Below are 23,017 nucleotides of genomic sequence, written 5' to 3'. Positions count from 1 at the left end.
TTTGAGATAATTTAATTTCAGTTTTATTTCAATGAACTACACCTTCCCCTCAGGGCAGTTTTGCTGGCTTAGCCTCCCACACATAAATCAGACTCCAATTTATATGGGAGGCATAGGAGGTGTTTTACAGAGCTTGGGGTTGTAGCTCTCAAAGCACATCATTTAAATTAACTGCAGTAACTCATAAGGACATTTTAATTGCTTAGATCTAAATGAAAATAATACTGAAGATCCATATCAGATTGATTTTTGAGGAGGGGAAGACTAACAAAAAGAAGATCACAGCTAAGTCCAGACTTTACAGCATTTACAGAAAAGCTGCAGATTCACATTCTGAGAACAAAGTAGCATTTGGGTTTTCAGTTGGAGGATGAAGTCAGGAGCTCGAGCAGGGACAGAGAGAAGCCTGGCAGGGGATCTCTCACCCAGGCTGTGCCCTCCTCCCTGCTGCTGGAAAACTCCATTCCTCCACAGCTGCATCCCTGCAGAGAGGAGGAATATTTCAGTGGCAGACAGGGAATTTTCTAGAGCCTCTCACAAGCTAAAAAAATACCAAAAATCACCAAATCCTGCAGGGAGCTCATGGCTCACCTCGGACACCCTGAGAAGAGCTCAGTGCCTCAACAAGAGCTGGGCTGCCCCAAGGAGCCTTCACATGCAGGGGGCCAAACCCACACTCAGCCTCATGTCAGCTCTGCATCAGGAGCAGGGGGACCAAAATATTCCACACCTGTCAGAGTCATGAGCATGATCCAGGAGATCAGCTCAGTGCTTTCCCTCTACTGTGCCCTTTGGGAAGGAAATCACCTGTTCAAGGACCTTTTATGTGGTGCATGAATGGATCCAGAAGAGAAAAACAATGCCCCTGAGCTCAACAGAAGGGATGAAAGAAGTACTAAAGCCTGATAATTGTGTGCTTTCAGCTTATGGATAAACTTCTGGATAAGAGAGGATGGTGAAGGCAAGGGGGGAAAAAGATAAATTTTTGTGTCTGATTGCTCAAGCCATGCCAGTGTTTCAGAGTTTGGAGAAAGCTGCACAGACTGAGCAGTGTGAGATGCTGCTGAGTTGGCAGTGCTGGTTAAACACAGCCTGCTCAGATTGCCTGGGACTCACACCAAAAAAACCCCAGCAGAGAGCATCACTGCAGGGGACAGGCACAAACTTTCAGAGGAGGCCAAAGTAGAAGAGGAGGAAAGAAATTAAGAGAAGAAAACCAAGCTCCAAATGTTCCTCAGTAATCAGGAAAATCCATTAATTTCCACACAGGAGGAAGTTTGCACTGATTAGAGGCACAAAGCTCTCGTTAAAGCCATTCCTCCCCCCAGTATTTCATGCTGCAGCAACTGCCAGACTGCAGATGTGACCTTAACAGGAACATCACTCCCCCAGCAGGCTGAGCCACCAGGCAGTGCTTGAAATGCAGACACCATCCCTGATTCCATAAAAAATGGGGGAATAATCTGAAAATCCACACTATCTACTGTCGCAGATCTTATCTTCACAGAAGCTCATGATGATATGGGATTAACTCATGTGTAAAAGGGGACCTTGGTCCCTGGGGCAGTGTCTCTGCTCTCTGCCTGGGCTGCCTTTCCCCACCACACCCTGGGCACTGCCCACAGCAGCCTTTGGCAGCCCCCAGAGGCCCCTTTTGCTTCAACCCTCTACAAAAAAATAATCTCATTATGTGTGGGCAAGCCACAGGTTTGCCAGGCACCCGGTACACCCTGGCTGCAAAATATTCCCCAGCATTTTCTTTGTGCTGAACTGCAGCTCTTGGCATCTCCCTCTGTGTAAGTGCAGCATTTCCACTTCAGATTTCCCAGGCAATGTTATGAAACACTTCCAGTCACACCTTTGGGCACCAGTATCACACAAACAGACTGACCCCCCTGCCCTCAAACCACAATCTGTCATCCCTTAACCCTCACTCCTTTCCTTTGGTGACCCCTTAAACTTCTCCAGTATGAGCAGGGTAAGCAAAGCTTTGGTCTGAAAGCAAATCAAGCCCAGGAGAGGCATGACCCAGAGACCAGGATTACCTTCTGCCCAAAGAGGACAGGCAGAGAATTCCTGCTGGCAGAGCCCTGAATTCTCCTACCCAGCTGTGAGCCCTGAGAGCCTGGATCAGGATCCTCACCTGGGGTTTGGGATTTACAGGCAGTTCTGCTTGGAAACACCCACAGCAACACAAGAAACACAGGTACTGAAAAAAAAAAGGAGGTCTCAGGACACTGGAAAGGTCTTTGGGATTTGTAACCTGGGATTTACTCTGCTGAGCAGCCAGTCCCTCCCTGCCGTTTGAGGATGCAGAGGGTCAGGCAGGCAGTGCCAACCCAACACCACCATCACCATGTGGGGTATTTGCTGCCTTAGCAGCCTGATCCCTACAGCTCACCCTGCTGCACTGGCTTTGAAGGGAGCACATCATCCTCGTTCAGGAACAGTGAGTATTTCATAAGTACAGCTCTAAATAAAAGTTATCTCTCAGCTCCTTTCTGGGATACTTGGCTCTCACATTCAGTGTGAAGTTATCACCCATATAGCCAGGTCAAGATAATTAGAAACTGTCCTGGCTGTCTCTGATCTATTCCTGTTCATCTGAGCAGTTCCCAGTAGAGATCTGTAAACACTGTCAAAGAGGGGAACAGAGGCAGAGCACGAGCCCTCTCTGGTGTCAAACCGGCATCAGAGCCCAGACTGGACCTGGCAGGGCACCCAGGCCTTCCTCCCCTGCTCACCCCATTCCCACAGCAGGTTTTAACTCCAGAGTGGAAACCCTTTGTTCCAGGAGCACACACTGAACTGCTGTTCCAATCTGTTTTGTCATGCAGGCCCACCAGTGAACGTCAGCTGCAACATTTTCATCAACAGCTTTGGCTCGATTGCAGAAACAACTATGGTAAGTAAAAATCACAGCACAGCTGCTCAGCTACTGCCTCTGCCTCACTGCACTCCCAGAAAACACAGCACCACCCTCCTCCTCAGTGACCAGGGAAAAACACTCAGTGCTCCCAAGCTTACTCAAAGTTTGAGTGAATTAATGGTCAACAAGACTCATTTCATGTAGCTGAAGATCACAGAGTCTCCATCTGCATCTTTTAAAAGCACCCCATGAGCAAAGGACAAGGGTCAGAAAAGAAAACAAATAATCTTTTTCTGAAGATTTGCCTGAGGCTCCAAGCTTAGCAACAGTTACAGATACTTTGTGTTTAAGTGGGCATAAATCCAAAATTAATCTGGATTCAAGAGAAGAGAAATCAGTTGAACTCAAATTCAGCTTGCACCAGGATTTCAAATTCCCAAAGAGTAAAAGAATTATTAAAGATCATAATGATTGTTTTCTTGGAGACATTTTTGGTTGACAATGATTTTTAGTAGAAAATCAAAACCAATATTTCTGAGTTAAGGCTCACTTCATACAAAATTAGTGAGCATGGCTAAAGGCTGCATCTAATTGGCAAGGCACTAGGAGCAGAGGATCACTAGAACAGGAGATAATTGCTCCATCTGAAAACTATTAAAGATTGGTTGTGACATAACCAGTGAACAGCAAAGGAAAACTCTGGAGGTAGTGTGCCTTACTGCTGTGCTAATTAAAGATAATCCAGAAATACGGTGTTTAATTACCCTCTGGTAATTCTTTTTCTAGAAAAATGCTGAATGAAGAATGCCAGGCTCCAGCTTCAGGCATTCTGTGCATTCAGGCAGGAAGTTTTAGGCTTTGCATAGAGATCACAGCCCTTGACTTGAACAAATTACTTGGCATGCACACCACTGTCAGAGGAGAGGCACAGCCATACAGCTCAGGTTGTAAGTCTCTTCTGACACTCCATCATTCTGCTGGAAATATTTGGTTTGGGACAGTTCAGTTCTGGTAGTGGAGGAGAAAACAAAAGCTGTTATTCTGTCCAAGCACAAGGAAACAGATTTCCTACCTGGCCTGCAGAATTTGTCAGAGCTCACAGGCAAGGAGTGTAGTGTGGATTCATTGGTATATAAAGCAAAAGAGGAAGAACTGCCGCTGAAATACACATCTGCTCCTAATTTACTGTTTATTGGTTACCTCCTCTGGCCTTACAGGCAATAAATGCTGTTGCTGCACACCAACCCAGAGTGCGAGGGAGCAGGACAAGCCCTCAAAGGATCTGTGCAATGTACAGAGCACATCCCACTGAAGAGTTTCTCAGTGCATCTGTCCCACACTGTGAGATGCACTGGAGCAGCCAAAGATGCCACATGATCCCTGTAAGCAGGATGCTCCATAAAATTAGCACAGACTAGCACAAGAGAGATGCAGTTCACCTCCAAGACACGCTGCAGGGACTTGCTATCATCTCCAGATGCCACTCATTTCATAGGCAATCTTCCATGGGAAAAAAAATCCCCATGGGAGCCCGGGAACACCCTGTGGGCACATTGCTCTGTCTGGAAATATCCGAGGCAGCTCTGACAAGCCAGCCCAGATGTCAGGCTGATGCAGCAGCACGCAGCCTGAGCTAATGCTCTTGTGTGGGAGCAGCAGCTCTGCTTGTAAACACCAACAGCAACACAAGAAACACAGGTACTGGAACAGCTGAAAAGGAGATCTCAGCAAGCTGGAGAGGTCCTGGGGATTTGTAGCCTGGGATTTGCTCTGCAGAGCAGCCAGTCCCTCCCTGCTGTTTGAGGATGCAGCAGGACAAACAGGCAGTGTTAGCTCCCCAGCAGTTTCTGGGAAGAACAGACTGTCCTGTCTTGAAGGGTTTTTGAGACAGGCCTGACCATTTTGAATTCAAACAAATGGTCAAACATCAGAGGAAGGGGTGGCAGCTTGAAAATGGAGAGGGGCAAATCAGTGTTTTACCAAAAAGAAAGCCATAGCCTATCATGACCCCTGGGACTGATGATGGCAAAATTCCCCTAGCTGCTTCACTGGTCCAAAAGAGAAAGAAAATTTGGTTTTAACCCCCATTATGAGGCACTCTCAGCCTGGTCAGGTTCGGGTCTGAGTACTACATCACCTTATATTTTATTACTATTACCTGCACAAGGACAGGTAATATGGGTACAGGGTATTGTGGGTACCCTACAAGCAGTTAGAGAAGGCTTTAAAAATCTCCATAGTGGGCTGATACTTCCTGCAGAAAATACCACTGCTCCCTTCTAAGTTGACACTGCCCGAATATCACAAATCAGTGTAAACCATGAGCTCACCATGCAAAGGATTAGAGAAATTAGAGGGAGAGTGCTCACTTATGGCTTGAGGCCTCATGGAGGGTAGAGGAAGAGGAGAAAATACAGAAAAATAGAAAAAAACCCCAGGCATTTGATGTAGACAGCTGGGTCTACAAACCTCAGAAGGAAAGAAAATGAGCTGCAGCCAAGAGAAGGCACAAACTGCAGAAAGCTGCTACCTGCCCCACAAAGGTTCAAAATTAACAAGGCAAGAAATGGAGATCTGAAAACTGCTGCAAGGTTTTGGGGTAATTTAACAAAGGCAAAGTCATCCAGCAAATTGAATTCCTAACACAGAGCTGATTTAGAGCAAGGGAAGCAACTCCTTTATGTTGGGTCTCCTGCAGAGCTGGAGACCTACACAGAGCTGATTTAGAGCAAGGGAAGCAACTCCTTTAAGCATCCTGCAGAGCTGGAGTTCCAACATAAAAGCCTCTAGTGCTGCACATAATTGATGGGACATTTATGTTGGATTGCAGCTCAGAGCTTGTACCCAGCCCCACTTGCCTGGAGCTCTAAGGACAAGGGAGGCTGAGCCTGGGAACACATCCCTTGTTGTGCTCCAAAGGGAGGACAGGACCAGCCCCAACAGCCAGAGCCTCCTGTCCCAAAGCATCACTGCAACAGGGCATCCAACAGCAAGGGGTTCCCAAGGACAAGTGCAAGATGCAGCCACTCTGCAATTACTATAATGGCAAACACCAAACAACCCCCAAACACCACTCTTAAATCCCTTTTTGCTGTTCAAAAGCATAAACAACTCCCCAGCTATATCAGACTATGAAACCTATAGAAAAAGTACAAATTCCTCATTCCAAATAAATGGAAGTGAAGAACCTTGGGAACAGGTCTTGGGATTTAAGTGAATAAACTGCACCAGCTTTGGCTTTTCTTTGGGGCATGAGGCAACTGATAGGATGATCTGAGCATTTCATTAACAAATTCCCTGCTATAACAGCAAACTTGAAATTAAGTGCTGCCCTTGCTCACTCTTCCAGTGGAAGCTGCATTTGTGTGGCCTTCCACTGGCTTAGGCAGCTGGGAGCATTTTGTACGCAGTGGAGGCAGAGGGAGAAGAAGGAATAAATTTTTATATCATCACCTAGCAATGCTAGCAGCTGGACTCAGGATGAGCCTTTCTAGACTCTTCTTTTAAAAAGGACCCACACACAGCAAAGAAGAGACTGAAAAGGAAAGAAAAGATCTCAGAACAGCCAGCATAGCCTCCCTTAGACACAGTGTAAATATGCAAATTCATTTTTGCTGTTTTCATGCCACAGTTATCTCATCTGAAAAGAGCAAAGCAAATGTGACCTTCCAGCCAGCTGCAGCACAGCCACAACTGAGCTCCCAGCATCTCCTGGGGACAGGAGAAGCTGGAGGCTGCAACTGTCCAAATGTTAAGTGCTTGTTCAGAGACATCTGCACATGAGATTTCCAATGAGAAAACAAAGCATCCTGCAAAGCAGACCAGGAAATTCAATCAAGGCTCACAAACCCCAGTACAGCAGAGATTCTGATGAAGAACTTGGGTCCCACATTTAATACCAGTTCCACTCACTCCAAAATCAGCAAAAGATATGAGTTTCAATGCACAAAGCCCATAGAAGAAGTTGGTTTGGAGCAAAATTTCCTGCAGTCAGTCATTCTTAAAACCAGCCATCAGTCCCACAGAGATGATAAGCACCTAACAAGTCACACAACACAAAATGAAAAGGTTTTCACAGCTACTCACAGTCTGCTGCTATCTCAGTGTTAGACCTGCAGTGTTCCAGCTGTCTGTGATTGGAGTTTGTGCACTAATGGAGAAGGGAGGAGGAAAAGAAAAAACAGCAAAAAGAAGCTATGAAACACAACTGTGCAACTCAAATACAAGGACACAAAACCCCCTCAAGCTGAAAAACAAGATCCCACTACTAAATACCTACATTTGCAATTCTGGGTGCTAGCTACAGCACACACCCAGCAGCTCTACTGGCTCAGAAAGATAGATATTCCCCACTTTTTGGAGGAAGACACAGAAAAACTTTCTGCTTTGGGTTCCAGTATAAAAATCCCCACACTTATTAAGCACCAGGGTACTGCTCCCACCCCTCACCAGGTGTTTGCCCTTCTCTGATACAGAATCCTCCTCCCCTAGCCCAGGTGTGGTTTCACACAGGCTTCAAATTGGCTGCTTGGTTATTAAACCTTCCTAGGGCTGCTCCTAGTGTGCTTGGTGTTTTTGCAGTCTGTTGTACCTCCCTGACAAGGCAGGTTGCCTTCAAAGTGTTTGTTCATTCCTATTCTAAAGAATTAACTCAATGCTAACAAAGCCCCTCATGCTCTGCTGGGGTCCCAGAATCCCCTTCTGAAGGAGATCAGGCTCTACCCTGTTTTTTCCACCAGCAAAATGTAAATTTATCAAAGGGGAAATCTCTCCCCAAAACTGTTCAGTGCAGAGGCTGCTCTGACAGGGCTCCTGAGTCAGGAGTGTCCTGAGGGGCTCCATCCCCCCTGCTCAGCCCTGCCTCCAGCCTCCTCTGCTTTCAGCAGGAGATGTCAAGGCTGTGGGATCCTGGGAAGGGAAGGTCTCAAATGATCTCCTGTTTCCTTGTCTCCTTGCGAGGTCACTAAGCAGAATTTCATTTCAGCATTATCAAATTGAACTACTTTGATCACTCCAGTTATTCTCTTCCTGCCTTGTGTCATTTCCCTCTTGGGAGTAAAATGCCTTTGTGCCAAATTGCAAAGCCCCTGAATGCCTTCACTGCACAGAGCTGCTGCTCCCCTCTCCCAAGCCAGCCAGAGGAGCAGGCTGCACAAGATAATCAATGCCTGGATGTGATGGGCACACAAATGAGGAATGTGAGGGATAAGAAGGATATGGAGCAAGAGAATTTTTTTTTTTTCCAAGTTTGCAGCACCAGTAAAACCTCTTCTTTCTTTGCTTGAAAGTTCACATCAGAAATTGGCCAGTGCTGTCCATCATTTAGGAATAACTGTGAACTTCTTGGGGATGCTAATTAAGATCTCCTATACAGCATCCAGGAGAAATGCTGCATATCTCCAGGTAGCCAAGGAATGAGTGTTACTTGGCTCATCACCTCTCAGCCTGACTGCAATGCTGAGGACAAAGCTTCCAGCACAGAGGATGCTCAGCTGGTACAGAACACTTCTCTTAGCCTGTGTCACAGCACAGACATACCCTGACTGCTCCCCATGCCTTCTGCTGGCTCCTCAGGCAGTGTCATGTCCAGTTTGCAGTCACAGTGCTTGGTTTTACATTTGTGTTCAAATAAGGCTCGACACAAGAAACCTAAAAGGCTGCTCAGAACCTTCAACACTGCAGTGCAATGACATAAGGGCAAAGGCATTTGGGGGAAAACCACATTCTCAGTGAGCAGGCCAGGACTGTGGAGTAAACTCCTTGAGTAGGAAGATCTGCATAAATGCACACACAGAGGTAAAATATTAATGCCCTGAAATGGCAAAGCCAGAGAATTGCATTCAGTGCATGTACCATATTTCTTCATCCTTGCCTTTTTTATATCACAACATAAATGCCTTGTTTTCTGTATTCCAAAACAAAAAAAACATCCGCAGCTAACACTTGTCTCCAAAGGAGGAACACAGGGTAAAACAAGCCAGAGTTACTCCCCACACTGCTGCACATCCCTGGGGTGGAGGGGGTGCAGTTCCTCCCACCACCCATTCACAAGGTGCCCCTGGACTGCTCCCAGCAGTTCATCAGGACAGGACACTGTCACTCTGGAGGTGAGTTAGGAGGGGCCCTTCTCACTGTAAGAGGTTACTTTTCATTTGTGTTTAATTGAGATGCTTCCTCATGGTTACAAAGATTATGGATATCATTCTGCCTGTGGTCTGTTCCTGTGGTGGCAACATAAACCATTCAGCACCTCCTGTCCCACCCTTCCCTGTCCTTTTGGCAAGTTTTGGAGCTGAAGCAGTGAATTTACTCCATTGACAAAGCTTACCCACAGTAACTCAGGCTGTTGGAGGGAATTTGGCTCCATTCCCTCCCCCCTTCTACTACTCCATCAGGCTGAGCACACTTCTGGGCAGCTACCACTGAAGTTTCTTCCAAACATGAGTTTAATTTGTGTTGTACATGACAGAAGTCCCAAACTGGAGCTGACCTGCTAGCATCCAGCTTTTTTGTAGCTGAATAAGCAAAACAACCTTTTGCTTTCTACCTATTAGGTCAGTGACATTGATTTCCCCTGACTGCAATGGCTGCAGATCTTGATGCACAGAAAAGAGAGAATTGAAAATACACAGGTAGCTCTGGGAGCTGCTGCCTGCTGTGGAAAGTGGGAATTCATGGCTCCTTTCCTTTTCCAGGCTTGCATGATGGGCTGGCCCCGTGCTGAGACCCTGGTCCCCAGCTGTCCCCAGCTATTCACATTTCCTCCAGACACATTATCCAGGGTCGACAGAGACAAATAATTAAGTCAGAGGGATGCACTAGGACTTGTGAAGGTGACACTTGGAATATCAGCAGAAAGAAAGAGAGTTGCAACTCTTTTTGGTGCTCAGAGATCTGCTCCTTTTAGCATCAAGTCCGTGGTTCATTTGCTGTTGTCACAATCATTAATGTCATTAGCAGCTCCTGTGCTCTGAGGGTGCAGATGGCACCAAGTGGCCTGAAACAGATTCCAGACCATGTGCTTGGCTAAGAAGTGCCTCGTCCAAAACACAGAGCACCCAACACAATCCTCTTGTGGGAATAAACCACATGGGACTCTGTTTTCTTCATGGTGGAAAAAATCCATCCTTTATTCAAATAACTCCTTTTTATACAATTTCACAGACCTTGTGCGGGACTCCAATTGGTCAGTAGTTTTCTTGCCAACTTTTTTTGGTTAGTAACAAGTTGTTATACTCTATTTATTGGTCACTCAAACTCTCAGTGTGTATGTGCAGGGAAAGTTGTTCATAAGGAACAGTTTTCATGTTTCTATCTAAGGTGTAAAACCAGTTTATACAGGTGCAAGGTGTTTTTATCCAGGAATAGATTGTTATGTTAACAAACTGCTCCCACCAGGATTGCTTTCACATGAGAACTTGCAAAGTGCTAGCTTTGACAAGGCCAACACTGGTTCCAGGAGAGCAGGCTTGATTTTATGAAGCCTTTCTTTATGATTTTTCCACCTTACTGCAACATCCTCTCCCAACCCTCCAGTGCCTCTGGACACCACGAGAGTTGTGTCCTTGTTGACAAGAGGCTGTAGGTTCACAGCCAAGTGAGCTCTTGAGGCAGCAGCATCAGAAAGTCTGTCCTACACAGGCACCCTTCAGAGCTCTGTGCTCTCCAGAGGGAAAGAACAGAGCTGGTGGCAGAGTGAGGGGAGCCTCTCACCAAGTGCCTGCAGCAGGTATCAGACAGCAGCAAGCACATCAGACACCCTCCATTAACTGTGTCCCAATAAAACTCTTCAAAGTACATTTATATTAGAAAGGCAGCAAATAAACCCTTAATCATGAGAAGGACTATTCATTTGGGCCTGGGCAGTGGAATTGGTTTATTATATGCTGCTGTTCAGATGCAGTCTGCCTCTATACTTAGAAAATGTCAATTAATTTATGGTTGTGGAGCTTTCATCCCTCTCCTGATAGCTGGCACCTCCTCTCCCCATTTCTGTTTGTTGGCTCACTTTCTTATGTGAAAGTCAGAAGAAAAGGAGCATGGGAAGATGTTGGTCAGACAGGGAGAAGAGAAACTGCCCCTAATTTTCCAGTAGTGTCTGAAGTCAGCCTCAGCAGCCAGCCTTGACCTGGGGAATTTAGGGGAGCTGTAAGACTTGTGGTTATGGAGCAAGTATAATTTTGCGTAGTGCTGAGGGACTATCTTCAGTTAAGGAAGATGGTCACCCTATAAAATCTGTTGCATTTATGACATTTTGACATTAGAGAGGGGAACCCAGAACGCTCAGGATTAGGAGAGCAGACTTCATGCATATCCCTCTCCTGCTCATAAACTCTAACCAAGGGCAGCTGCTCCCATCAGCTCATCTGAGTTATCCTTGTATTAGCAGACACACAGGGAATTTCTCTTTTATGGAAAATCTGTCTCCCTGTGCCTTTTCCTTTCCCAGTGCTGGGGGGAACTACAGATAGTCACAATATGGGACAGTTCAGCACTGATGGAAGCTGGTTTCAGTTTCCTTCCCCTCTAGAACCTCCTCCTGCTGGCAGTGGCCGTTCTGCTGTCCACAACTGCTCCTTGCCTCTGCAGCCCCAGGGTCCAGACAGAGAGGTCCTGGCCCTTCCCACACAGCTGACAATTGCTGTAACAGAGGGATGCAGGGACAGGCAGCTGCTCATGCTATGCCATAGCTGTAAGCTATGAAGCTATAAATTAATAACAGTTCCTTGAGGAATAATACCAAAAACACTTGGCATAGCTTGGGAGCCATAGGCCTGGACGTGGTCTGGCTCATTTTAGGATGGTTTTAGTGTGTGCTCCCCAGCTGCCAGCACCTTGAGGCTGCTCTGAGCTCTGCTGTGTGTCTGTGTGCAGGATTACAGGGTGAACATCTTCCTGCGGCAGCAGTGGAACGACCCCCGGCTGGCCTACAACGAGTACCCCGACGACTCCCTGGACCTGGACCCCTCCATGCTGGACTCCATCTGGAAGCCTGACCTGTTCTTTGCTAACGAGAAAGGAGCCCATTTCCACGAGATTACCACGGACAACAAGCTGCTGAGGATCTCCCGGAACGGCAATGTCCTCTACAGCATCCGGTGAGGAGACTCCACCAAGGTCGTCCAAGCCTTTGGGTGTGCTGCTGGAAAGGAGAAATTTAGGGGTTTTTAAGGTGTGAGATCATTCAATTAGCAGGGATGAAGCAATGTGGTGGGAAAGTATTGTATTTGTGGGGTGCTTCGATGAAGGAAGGAATGATGAATTTGACTATGTGTTCTTAGAAGGCTAATTAATTATTTTATGATGCTACATTATATTAAAGAACACTATACTGTACTAAAGAATACAGAAAGGATACTTACAGAAGACTAAAAAGATAATAATGAAAACTCATGACTCTAGAGAGAGTCTCAACACAGCTTGGCACCAACTGGCTAACAAGTCAAAATAACTCACAGCAGAAACCAATGAAACAATCACCTGTGGATAAACAATTTCTAAGCACATTTTAAAGGCTTAAAATACAGGAGAAGTAAATGAGATAATTATTGGTTTTTTTTTTCTCTGAGGCTTTTCAGCTTCTCAGGAGAAAAATCCAGGGTGAAGGGATTTTTCAGAAAATGTGAATGTGACAGAAAGGGACATATGCTAAGGCATATTGAGACAGAAGCTTGTTCTGGGATGGAATTTAATTCATCTTCACCTCTTTCAGTTCAAGGACTTCTGCTTGTAGATTCCTTAACTTCCCTAATGTAAAATTACTTCAGATATCTTATGCTTGTACAAGCCTAAAAACAGCTGTGCTGTGTGAAAACAATAGAAGCTCATGAACACTCTGTTTTCCAAGCTGCAGCATTTCCTGACCCAAAAAAAAAAAAAAAAAAAAAAAAAAAAAAAAAAAAAAAAAAAAAAAAAAATCAGGAAAAATGCTAAGTAGAGCCCCATGGCTTTGTCTCAGCTTAGTTGTTCCCAGTTACACTTTTATTGCTAGATCCAAGAGTCCACCAGCAAAATTGAACTAATTACACTGAATTTCCCAGAGGAAATCAACCTTAGTCCCCACCTTCACTTCCAACCCCATTCACACTTTATTTTAAACCAATGAAATTAAGATCAAACTTCACAGGCTCAGGCTGGGAAAGTTTAACTCTATATTTAAGACCTTTTTACCTCATGTATAATGTAAATTTGCCTGTGGAACACACACTCCATCCCACACTGCAGATCCCAGTGGCAGCAACGGGAAGAAAAAGAAGTGTGGAGCTGTAAAATGGGAAATAAACATCTTAATGCTGCAAAGTAGATGGCCTCCTCCAAACACCAGGGTGGTTCCAGCCCAAAGACCTGATGGCCAAAACAAGAAGAAAATTGCCACGTGTGTTGGCTGAATGGGGAACCCTCACAGTTCTTTGTTTTAAAAGCCAGGCAGGGAGCAAAACTTGGCAGTGAGCATGGCACAGAGTCCTGTTCCAGGGGTCTGCAGGGGCAGAGGGACATAGGGTGCCCCTGCCCTGGGGTTGTTCTGCCAAGCAGAGCAATGGCTGAGCAGGGAGCATGGGAAAATCACCATTTTCAAGGCAAAAACGTGAAAATACTTCTGTTCTTGTTTAAAAAGAACAACTATTCTATCTCACTCATCTCTGAATGAAAATATAAGTTTCTTTATAAGTACATTTTCCTGCGAAAATGAAAAAGAAAGACGAGCACACTGTAAATTCAAAGAGTTTCCAGAAGGAGAAATAGTCTTTCCCTTTAAAAGGAAAAATCTCTATAGTGTGCTCTGCCATTTTCTAATTTTTTTTTCTGGTTCTTTGCTACTACTAGCAATAATCAAACTCCAGGCAAGGGATTTACAAGAAGGTGGACATTGTCACATCTTTTGTCCCAACACGCCTCTAAACTCAAGCTGAGAATTTCTAACAACATAAGATTTTAACTTAAAGTATCTTTCCCTCCTGATAAGTTTCTTGTAGGTCTGATGATAGAAAAATTCAATTTCTGTCCCCTGTGTAATTCTGCTATTTCTAGATCAAGCCAAAAGCTGAAAACCCTAAACACTTCAGGGAACAGCATTTTCAACATTATCAAACCAAATAACTCAAGTCTAACTATCTGCAGCAAATCATTTAGTATCAGCTTGTTGAACCAACCAAACATTTTAAGCGTAGATCATGGTTCAGAGCAGCACAGCAATATAACACAGAAAATGCAGCCTGCACCTAGTGGAAAATGGAGACAGAAATAGAGGTCTCAAGGGCTCTGCAGGAATTCAGGAAGGTACAGGAGTTCATACTGGCTTAGCACAAGGCATTTTCCCTGCAGAAAATTCCACTGAAGTATTTCTTTCCCTACACACAAACATATGATCTTGATCAAACTTCTTTGTGGTGGCTTTTTATCATACACAAATGTTCTTTTCAGAGATTTATGAGCAGTCTCTAGAAATGCCTCTGGGGGTTCCAGAGAGTGGGCTTGGGCTCTCTGCTGACCCAGCCTGCTGTGAACCTGAGGCAGGACAGGAAAAGCAGCAGAACTGTTTGAGAGGGAACTCACAAGCGCAGCCTCAAACAGCACTGCACTGAAACGAGCAGCAGGCTCTGCTGGGAATGGTGTCACAGACTCACATGTTCAGCACTTCTGCTGCTTTCCAGCTCCAGAGGGAGAGCCCAGGCAGGGGAGAGATGGATGATCAGTCATTCCCCCAGCTCAGCCCTCAGCAGAGCCCACTGTTTGCCATTCCCTGTGCTCTCTTCTCTCCTCAGGATCACGCTGACTCTGGCCTGCCCCATGGACCTGAAGAACTTCCCCATGGACGTCCAGACGTGCATCATGCAGCTGGAAAGCTGTGAGTCCTGTGCACATTTCAGAGAGGAGAAAACCTCTTTTCCCTGCTGCTCTCCCCTGCCATCTCCTCTCCCAGCTGCAGCACACCCCCAGCACAGCCTTCACTGGAGGCTTGCTCGAAAACCTCTTGCTTAGGATTTTCCATTCATTCAGCCCATGTGACATTTGCTAGAGAAGCCAAACCTCGTAAGATCCCATGTGAGGAGCCCCAGCTTGCTCATTTTACATTGGCCTTTCACTTTGCAGGAGAGGTGAAAGTGCTTTCAGCTGCAAGTGGGATTTTTTTCTCTCTGGATGAACATCTGCCACTTGTACATGTTGCTTATCCCAAAGGAGGGAAAGATGATAAGCTTCTTCCAGAGACAGCATTCAAGTTGGAAACAGTAGAAAACAGTTCAGCAAGCCAAATTCAAGAAAAAAATGTTATGTATTGCAGAAAATCCATTGCAGCTCCAGTGGAGGTGGTTGCCCTGCCTCTTACCATATGAACAAGAAGTTTTGCCTCAACCCAAATCCCACTCATGACAGCACTGTCAGGAGGGCCAGGATGAACCTCTGCCCCCAAGCTCTCTTCTGCAACACTGTCCCTTTCCAGATCAGTATTGAATGTGATTCATGTGACAATTGTCCCTTCCTCTCAACAGTTGGCTACACGATGAATGATCTCATATTTGAGTGGCAAGAAAAAGGAGCAGTGCAAGTTGCTGATGGGCTGACACTGCCTCAGTTTATCCTCAAAGAAGAAAAAGACTTGAGATACTGCACCAAGCACTACAACACAGGTCGGTGCTGTTAACCCTTAACTGAGGGGTTCAGGGCTGTGCATTTGCCAATCTCTTGCTCTGTCTGATGGCACTCTGGCCTTGTCCCACACTTCCAGAGATAACAGACATGTGGAAACACGTATAGCAAATGAAAAGCTAACGGGCATAAATGTGCAAAGCCCTCCTGTCCCCGTTAACATCTGCATTAATTCAAGGGTGTTTGGCTGGGATCTTCTCTCCTAGAACCTTCTTTTGTCTTTGAAATTTAAGTGACAAAGGACATACTGCCAAAAGGTTTTCTTTGCTGTGTTAATGTTCGTAGAATCCTGGAATGGTTTGGGTTGGAAGGGACCTTAAAGACCATTTTGCTCCAACCCCCTGCCACGGGTAGGGATGGTTTTCACTGTCCTAGGTTGCTCCAAGCCCTGTTCAACCTGGCCTTGAACATTTCCAGGGATCCAGGGGCAGCCACAGCTGCTCTGGGCAACCTGTGCCAGGGCCTGCCCACCCTCACAAGGAATAATTTTTCCTAATACCTAATATAAACCTTCTCTCTTTCAGTTTAAAGGCATTTCCCTTTGTTCTATCACTACATGCCCTGGGCAGCAGCTGCTCATTTCCCCCCGTAACAAGACTCTGGTTTAGACAACACAAGGAAAAGGAAAATCCCCAGACACTGGCTGAGAACAGGAGGCTCACTGTGCCTTACCAATAACCTCCCATGTGTCTCCCATCCTCCTCAGGCAAATTCACCTGTATAGAAGCTCGTTTCCACCTGGAGAGGCAGATGGGCTATTACTTGATCCAGATGTACATCCCCAGCCTTCTCATTGTCATCCTGTCCTGGATCTCCTTCTGGATCAACATGGATGCTGCACCTGCTCGTGTGGGCCTGGGGATCACCACCGTGCTCACCATGACCACGCAGAGCTCTGGCTCCCGAGCATCACTGCCCAAGGTGGGGAACACCCTTGGAACACCAGGGAATTCCTGCCCCTTTTGGGGACAGCACCTAAGGAAATCCCTACACAGTTCCTCCTGCTGCCTTTGCACAATTCCTGTGTAAGGACAAACAGAGCAAATTCCAGCCCCATCCTGAAAAGATTTTATATTCTCTATGACTAGCAGCACAACTTCCCCTAAGATTCAGCACTCACCACAACTCCCAGTAACCAGGAGCTCTGTACTTTACAAACCCCTACAACAACCACAGGTGGATGTGCACTCTATATTTTAGCTTTTTAGTCACTTGACCATCCTACTTTTATAACAGTACTGAATTTTACTTTATGAAGGGCTTCTGGCATTGTGGATTACTGTTTTCCTTGCATATAAACAATCACAATCAAGGCCTGAATAAATTAAAGGCTGTGGAATTATTGCTACTTAAGAGCCTGTGAGGAGTTTCAGTGACCTGATAACACGTTCACGTTAAATGAGCGTGATCCTGGTATCCAAGAACAGATGTCAGCCGCATAAAACACCAACTAAAAATTCATTTGGGTAAGGAAGCCACCCCATTTCTGTCTCTTTTTCTGACTCCTAGGTGTCCTACGTGAAGGCCATAGACATCTGGATGGCTGTGTGCTTGCTGTTTGTGTTCTCTGCCCTTCTGGAATATGCTGCCGTCAACTTCGTGTCTCGGCAGCACAAAGAGCTGCTCAGGTTCAGAAGGAAGAGGAGGCATCATAAGGTAATACATAAAGCATGAAGGACACAGTGAAATCTGTCCCAGCAGAACGCCATGGTCAACTGAACCAAGCCACTAGCCCCCAGGGAAGTCCCCAGTGTCTGGTCAGATTTTAAGGAGGCTCACACACCAAAAAGCAGAGCTGCCTCAATGGATTGTGCCTGTTCTAACAGCCTGCTGACCCCAGGAGTCCAGCAAGCTGGGTTTTGTTAGCCAAAAGGGTTGTTCTCAACAGGACATGTGTCACACAGCAATGTTCTGGTGTGAGTTGTCCTCCCCAGCAGCTGCAGCCAGGGCTGGGGGAGGCAGGCAGGGAGGAGTGAGGGGTGTCTGGCAGCACCCCCAACACAACAGCCTGCAGTAGCCCAGAGGTAAGTGACACCTCTTTTGTCTCTGCCATCTCCATGTTCAAAAGCATCTGCTTCTCAGACTGACTGCAAATTCCTCCTGGAAGGAAAGAGCTTTATTCTGAGCCTTAGCCTGCTCCATGCTTACCTGCCGTGGCTGATCCCAATCCCAATCTGAGCATGCACGCAGCTCTGACAGCTCCCCAGCCTGGGCTCCAACAGCAAAGATCTCACCTCACAGATCACATTAGAAAGAAACAAAAAGGTGGCTGTGATCACAAGGCCAAAGGCACTTAATTGTCCCTATATAACTGGTAGAATCAGGAAAGGGGTTAGCAAAATTTCTGCACCAGGCCCAAGAGGCTGCCCTTGGGAGAGGTTTAAAAACCAATACATTTTCTAGGAGACAAAAAACAAAGACAATTTTGCTGATGCAAATCTACTTTCCATGATCCATCTCATCCAGAAACCTTCTCCCATTCCATTGTTTCACTGTCCCAGCCATTAAAAGTCTTTCCCAGGGTCTAATCTGTCCTGCAGCCGTTCACAGCATATGCTTGCAGAACTGCTACAATTCCAGGAGGAAGTGGAGGCTGAGGAAAAAAAAACCAAACAGCAACACTGTTTGCCTTTAGATTAGCACACAAATTATATTTTTTTCTCAATAATTGGCATTACCACCAGCAGCCATGTCTTACCACTGGCCCACAGAAGGACAGTTCAGTTCCTCACCTAAAAGTTGGCTCCTGGGGATGGCTGTGGGGTGCCATGGGCAGGCGAGTGAGGGCTGGTTGCACGCTGCCTGCAGAGCTCTTTTCCTGGACAGCTCCTGGCTCCTGCACATCCATGTAACTCTGTAGGAAGCAGCTGCAGCTTTGGCTACGTGAGTTACATGGAGCCCACTCCTTCTGGGCAAGCTGAAACTGCACAGGCGAAGCAAAGAAGGTGCTGATAGGAGGTGGGGGGGATAGGGAGAGGCAGAAGCAAAACAGGGGATGCAATTGGAAAAATGAAAGCAGTGCCACAAATCCTTCAATAGGTCAAAGACCTCGACGGGGTGGAAGTCAGTCCTGTTCTCCACGGGGTGCCTGGATCCCCTGATTTGCATCTGTGCATCACACAGCTGGCACCCCTCTATAAGGCTGATCTCCCAAGAGCAGGGGGTTTGCCCAAGGGTGCCAAGGATGGGGCGTGGTGGGAGCATCTTTCCCGTGCAGAGCAGGACGCTGTCAGCGGAGAGCCTTATAGCGAGGGTGCACTCATGCTATATCTCATTTTAAGTAGAGTCCCATGCTCAATCTGTTCCAGGAGGACGAAGCTGGTGAAGGCAGGTTCAACTTCACCGCCTACGGGATGGGGCCAGCCTGTCTACAAGCCAAGGATGGCATCTCTGTCAAGGGAGCCAACAACAACAACACGGCCAACCCGGTGCCGCCGCCGTCCCGCTCCCCCGAGGAGATGAGGAAGCTCTTCATCCAGAGAGCCAAGAAGATCGACAAGATCTCCCGCATCGGCTTCCCCATGGCCTTCCTCATCTTCAACATCTTCTACTGGATCATCTACAAGATAGTCCGCAGAGAGGATGTGCACAACCAGTGAGGGGAGGGGAGCAGGCGGGAGGGAGCGAGCAGTCCTTTATATATGTGCAATAGCAATGCAGCAATGCATGAATTTAAGAATGCGGCAATATCTACTAAAAAAAAACACACAAAAAAAAAAAGGGGAGGGAGGCTGGGAGGGACTTTTAATCATGTGAACTGAGGGTATCTGGCACAGGGAGGAGAAAAGAAGCTCTTGATCTGGGGAGTGCAGGGTGGGAGTTAGTTTTACAGCATAGGAAGATGTGGATTGCTCCAGCAATCCAAGCAGTGTAATATAGTAATATATATTCATGCTTAATTATAATGCAAAAAGAAAACAAAAGAAAAAAAAAGACCAACAAAAAAAATTTCCTTTTTTTAGCCTATTAACAGCTTAGATTCTCAAGTCACTGGAATGATTCATGATTCCATGTGCAGAAACTACTGCAATTATGCTTTATCTGACTTTTGCTGTAGAAAGGCCATTCCAGTCAAGCACGTGGGGGGAAAAAGCCCTAACAAAAGGGGAAAAACACCTCAAGAAAATCATTCTGTGCTTCTCTAGGTTTTGCACTTTGAAAAGTGGATAGATGGGGAAACTTAAGAAAGAGGCTGTGGATTGCTGTTTATTTTATATATTTACTTTTTTTAGTCACGGGTTTGCCGATCAAACACTTTGTGACTTTTGCATAGAGGAAAGCAAATACATTATCTCTGTCATCCCCACCAGAGAGCATCCAAAGGAAACCCGAGAAGGACATCAGGGCCTTCATCAGAAATCACAGGTACCTTCTGTCCTTTTAAACAACCTGGCAGGATTCAAGTCCCAGGAAGCAGAAATATTATTCAGAACACCAGAAACGATGAAGGATTTTTAAAATTGTTTGTTTGTTTGTTCTTTTTTTTATTTCCAAACCCCTTTCTGCCATGTTTGTTTACAATGGGGGGATGGAAGCAATTGTATTTAAAATGTAGAGAAAACAGGCATCTTGATGCCTTGTTTTGACAGGACCGGGCGTGTGGCAATACTGTCAGTAAGGGGGGTGGGGGGCAGGTGTGTATAGAGAGAGCAGCTTTTATTTTATGACATTTCATAGCAGTTATATTAATAGTGAAGCTGGGCCAATGGACCCAAAATTCTATTTTTGTATCTATTTTGGTGCTGCATTTACCTTGAACACGGATGGGAAGATGGAGCAGGCTGCTTTGCCCCTCTCTGCTGCCTGGCAGAGAGATGGGGGAGGCTGGCACAGCTTGGAGGGGATGGGGACAGGGGGGAGGGAGGTGGGAAGGGATGAGCAAAGGGGTTTCTCTTTGCCCAAGAGGTAGCACAGGTTGGCATTGGTGTTTGGGGTGGGTAGAAACGTGCCAAGCACCTCTAGGGTGTTACTTGAAAGCCTGGCTTGGGGCCTGTGGGCAAGCCAAGGGCTTGATGTCCCCCTTGTCCCTCTGGGCCCCTGGGTGTGAGCTCGCTGCACCCGGGGGACTCTGTTGTGTTCGTTTGCACTTTAGAGAGAGAGGTGAAAGAGAGCACCAAGGAAGAGACAATCAGTCTGCACTGAAGCACTTGGGGTCAGGTCTGGGTTAGGCACCAAAAGAAGGCAGAGAGAAAAGCGGAACCCACAGGTTGCATCCACTCTCCTCCCTCTCCTGCTCAGGATGGGAGCAGAGCTGAGCTGGGCTGTGGATCTCTTTGCTGTGGGAGCACACAGCTCCCTCCTGCAGAGGCTGCAAGAGCTCACAGCAAAGTGCCCTGGGGCACTGCCAGGTCCAGCCTGGCCCAGGTCAGCAGCACCCAAGCCAGGGATGGGAGGGTGAAGTCATGCTTAGCCATGGGTGTCCCAACCAGCACAGAAAGAATAAGGTGAGAGGACAAGGGAGCCTGGGACCTGCAGCTGTCCTGCACAGGGATGATGCCAGGAGGAGAAACACCAGAAAAAACACCAGAGAGCTTGCTGGGGCTGGGTAGAGGGACATCCATCTCCACGGCTGCCATTCAGCACCTTTCACCAGCACTAAAAACACTTTTGTTTAAGAGGAAAAAAAAATTTAAAAAAAGAAAAAAAAAAAAAAAAAAAAAAAAAAAAAAAAAAAAAAAAAAAAAAAAAAAAAAAAAAAAAAAGGAAAGAAAGAAACAACGGACAAAAATAGCAAGAGGAAAAAAAGAAGAAAAAAATATAAAAACCACAGCTGTCACTGTGTGGACAAGGGCAAATGTTTTGGCAAAGGCCACACAGTTTTCTGAGTCCCTTTGTACTGCTGAGACAGGGACAGGTCACCAGGTCACGCAGTGGGAGCATGAGCCAGCACGTCAGCCCTTTCCCTCCGCTGGAGCAGCAGAAAACCTGTGGGCTGAGGATTTCTCCTTCCCCTGGCAGACGGTGCTTTCCCAGGCAGGGAGATCTCAAGCAGAGGCGTTATTTGATGCTGGGGCAACGTCCCGAGCCTTGGCTGGAGCCCAAGTCTGCTGCTGGCTCTGGGCTTTTTTGCTGAATTATTGAACTCTCCCCGCGTGCGCAGGGCCGGCTGTGCCAGCTGCAGTTTGCGATTGCTTCAAACGCCGTGTCCTTGTCTGAGATGAAAGGCAAATCCAGGGAATTTCCTTCCCTGCCCGGCAGCACAGCAGAGGCTTGGCAACCCACACACCACAGCTCCTTCCTCATGCAGGTGAATGACCTCAAATTGCTGTCATTTGGGTAAAAACCTCCTGTCTCGCTGCCTGGACCTTGCACTTTGGAGTGGGGCAATCAGGCGGTGGCTCACACACCTTCTGTCCCACCAGGCTACGTGGGCTGGCTCTCCAGGGCACAGCAGGGCTCCTTCCTAAAGGAGCTGTCTGTAGGTGAACAAATCCCATGCCCCATCTTCCCACCTAGCTGAGCTTTGGTCCTACATCAAACCCAAACACCAAGGGCAGGAGCAGAGCAAGGAGGAGGAAGACATTTCCACCTCACTTCATTCTGCTCCAGCTGTACATCAGAGAATCCCGTGTTCATCCTGCACCTCCTGGGTGCAGATGCAGTTGTGTCACAGCTGCTGCTTCACTAGAGCTCCAGTGCCACTTCCTGGCACAGAATAAGGCATGTAGGGACTAAAAATCATCAGGAAGATGCTGTTTCTTGCCCATACTTCAGCTGCCAGTGGAGCCCATGGAAGTTTAGGGACTGAAATAAGAGTCACACTCTTACCAGCCTGCCTTGGCTTCCAGTTCAGCTTTGCCAAGCTCTGGGCACATTTGATGCTCACCATAAGCTGCCAGTTTCCATTTGGGCCATTTTGCAGCCCCAGGGCTGCCTGCAGGGTGACAGTGAGCAGCACCCACACCCCACCAGGAAAGACACGGGAATCTTGGTCAAGGTGTGACAGTGCTGAGATAACTGTCCCAGGGATGTCCTGCCAGAGAGTTTCACCACCTAGACAAGACTTTAGACTGTCCCTGGCAGGTCTGGGTAGTTTTCAAAATCAAAGGTTTTCCTCCATCTGTACCAGGTTGTGTTTAGTCTCTGTATTGCAAAAGAACTCGTTTTGATAACTTATCTCATCTTTAAAGTAGGCTGCTTTAATGGTGCCAGCAATTATGTTCATTAGTAAGAATGCACAGGGTTTGATATTGCACGGTAACTTCCCAGTATACTGATGGAATTTAACTCCATAATTGTTATTTTTCTTAAGAACAAGGCTCAGAAGCAAAACCTCTGAATAAAACAGCAGCTGTCTGGCAGTAAAGAGAGAAAATTGGGTCCTAATTCACTTGGCTTCTTTGGAAAAAGAGAGCTTTATCCCAAATATTATTTCCAGATGTTGCTGGAGACGTAATGCTTTGTGAGCAGGAATTGTTTTTCCTTACACATAAATATAATTGTCCAGAATGAAGAAAAAAAAAAAAAAAAAAAAAAAAAAAAAAAAAAAAAGATTCATATTTT

At 46.5% G+C, this 23,017-nt stretch overlaps 1 protein-coding gene across 1 annotated transcript in view; it reads left to right on the top strand.

Moving 5' to 3' along the window:
* Positions 1–19,113, top strand: part of GLRA1 (glycine receptor alpha 1) — a 35,495-nt gene extending 16,382 nt beyond the window's left edge. Inside the window, exons 3-9 of the mRNA XM_041482041.1 lie at positions 2,838–2,905; positions 11,744–11,967; positions 14,632–14,714; positions 15,358–15,495; positions 16,221–16,435; positions 17,024–17,170; positions 18,799–19,113. Of these exons, the coding sequence (XP_041337975.1) occupies positions 2,838–2,905; positions 11,744–11,967; positions 14,632–14,714; positions 15,358–15,495; positions 16,221–16,435; positions 17,024–17,170; positions 18,799–19,113 (1,190 nt within the window). The remainder of the gene's footprint in view (positions 1–2,837; positions 2,906–11,743; positions 11,968–14,631; positions 14,715–15,357; positions 15,496–16,220; positions 16,436–17,023; positions 17,171–18,798) is intronic.
* Positions 19,114–23,017: the final 3,904 nt, after the last annotated feature.

The sequence above is a fragment of the Pyrgilauda ruficollis genome, unplaced genomic scaffold (assembly GCF_017590135.1).
Source record: "Pyrgilauda ruficollis isolate IOZ18807 unplaced genomic scaffold, ASM1759013v1 scaffold57, whole genome shotgun sequence".
NCBI lineage: Eukaryota > Metazoa > Chordata > Aves > Passeriformes > Passeridae > Pyrgilauda > Pyrgilauda ruficollis.
Note: the sequence above shows the minus strand (reverse complement) of the source record. Positions and strands in the feature narration are given on the sequence as shown.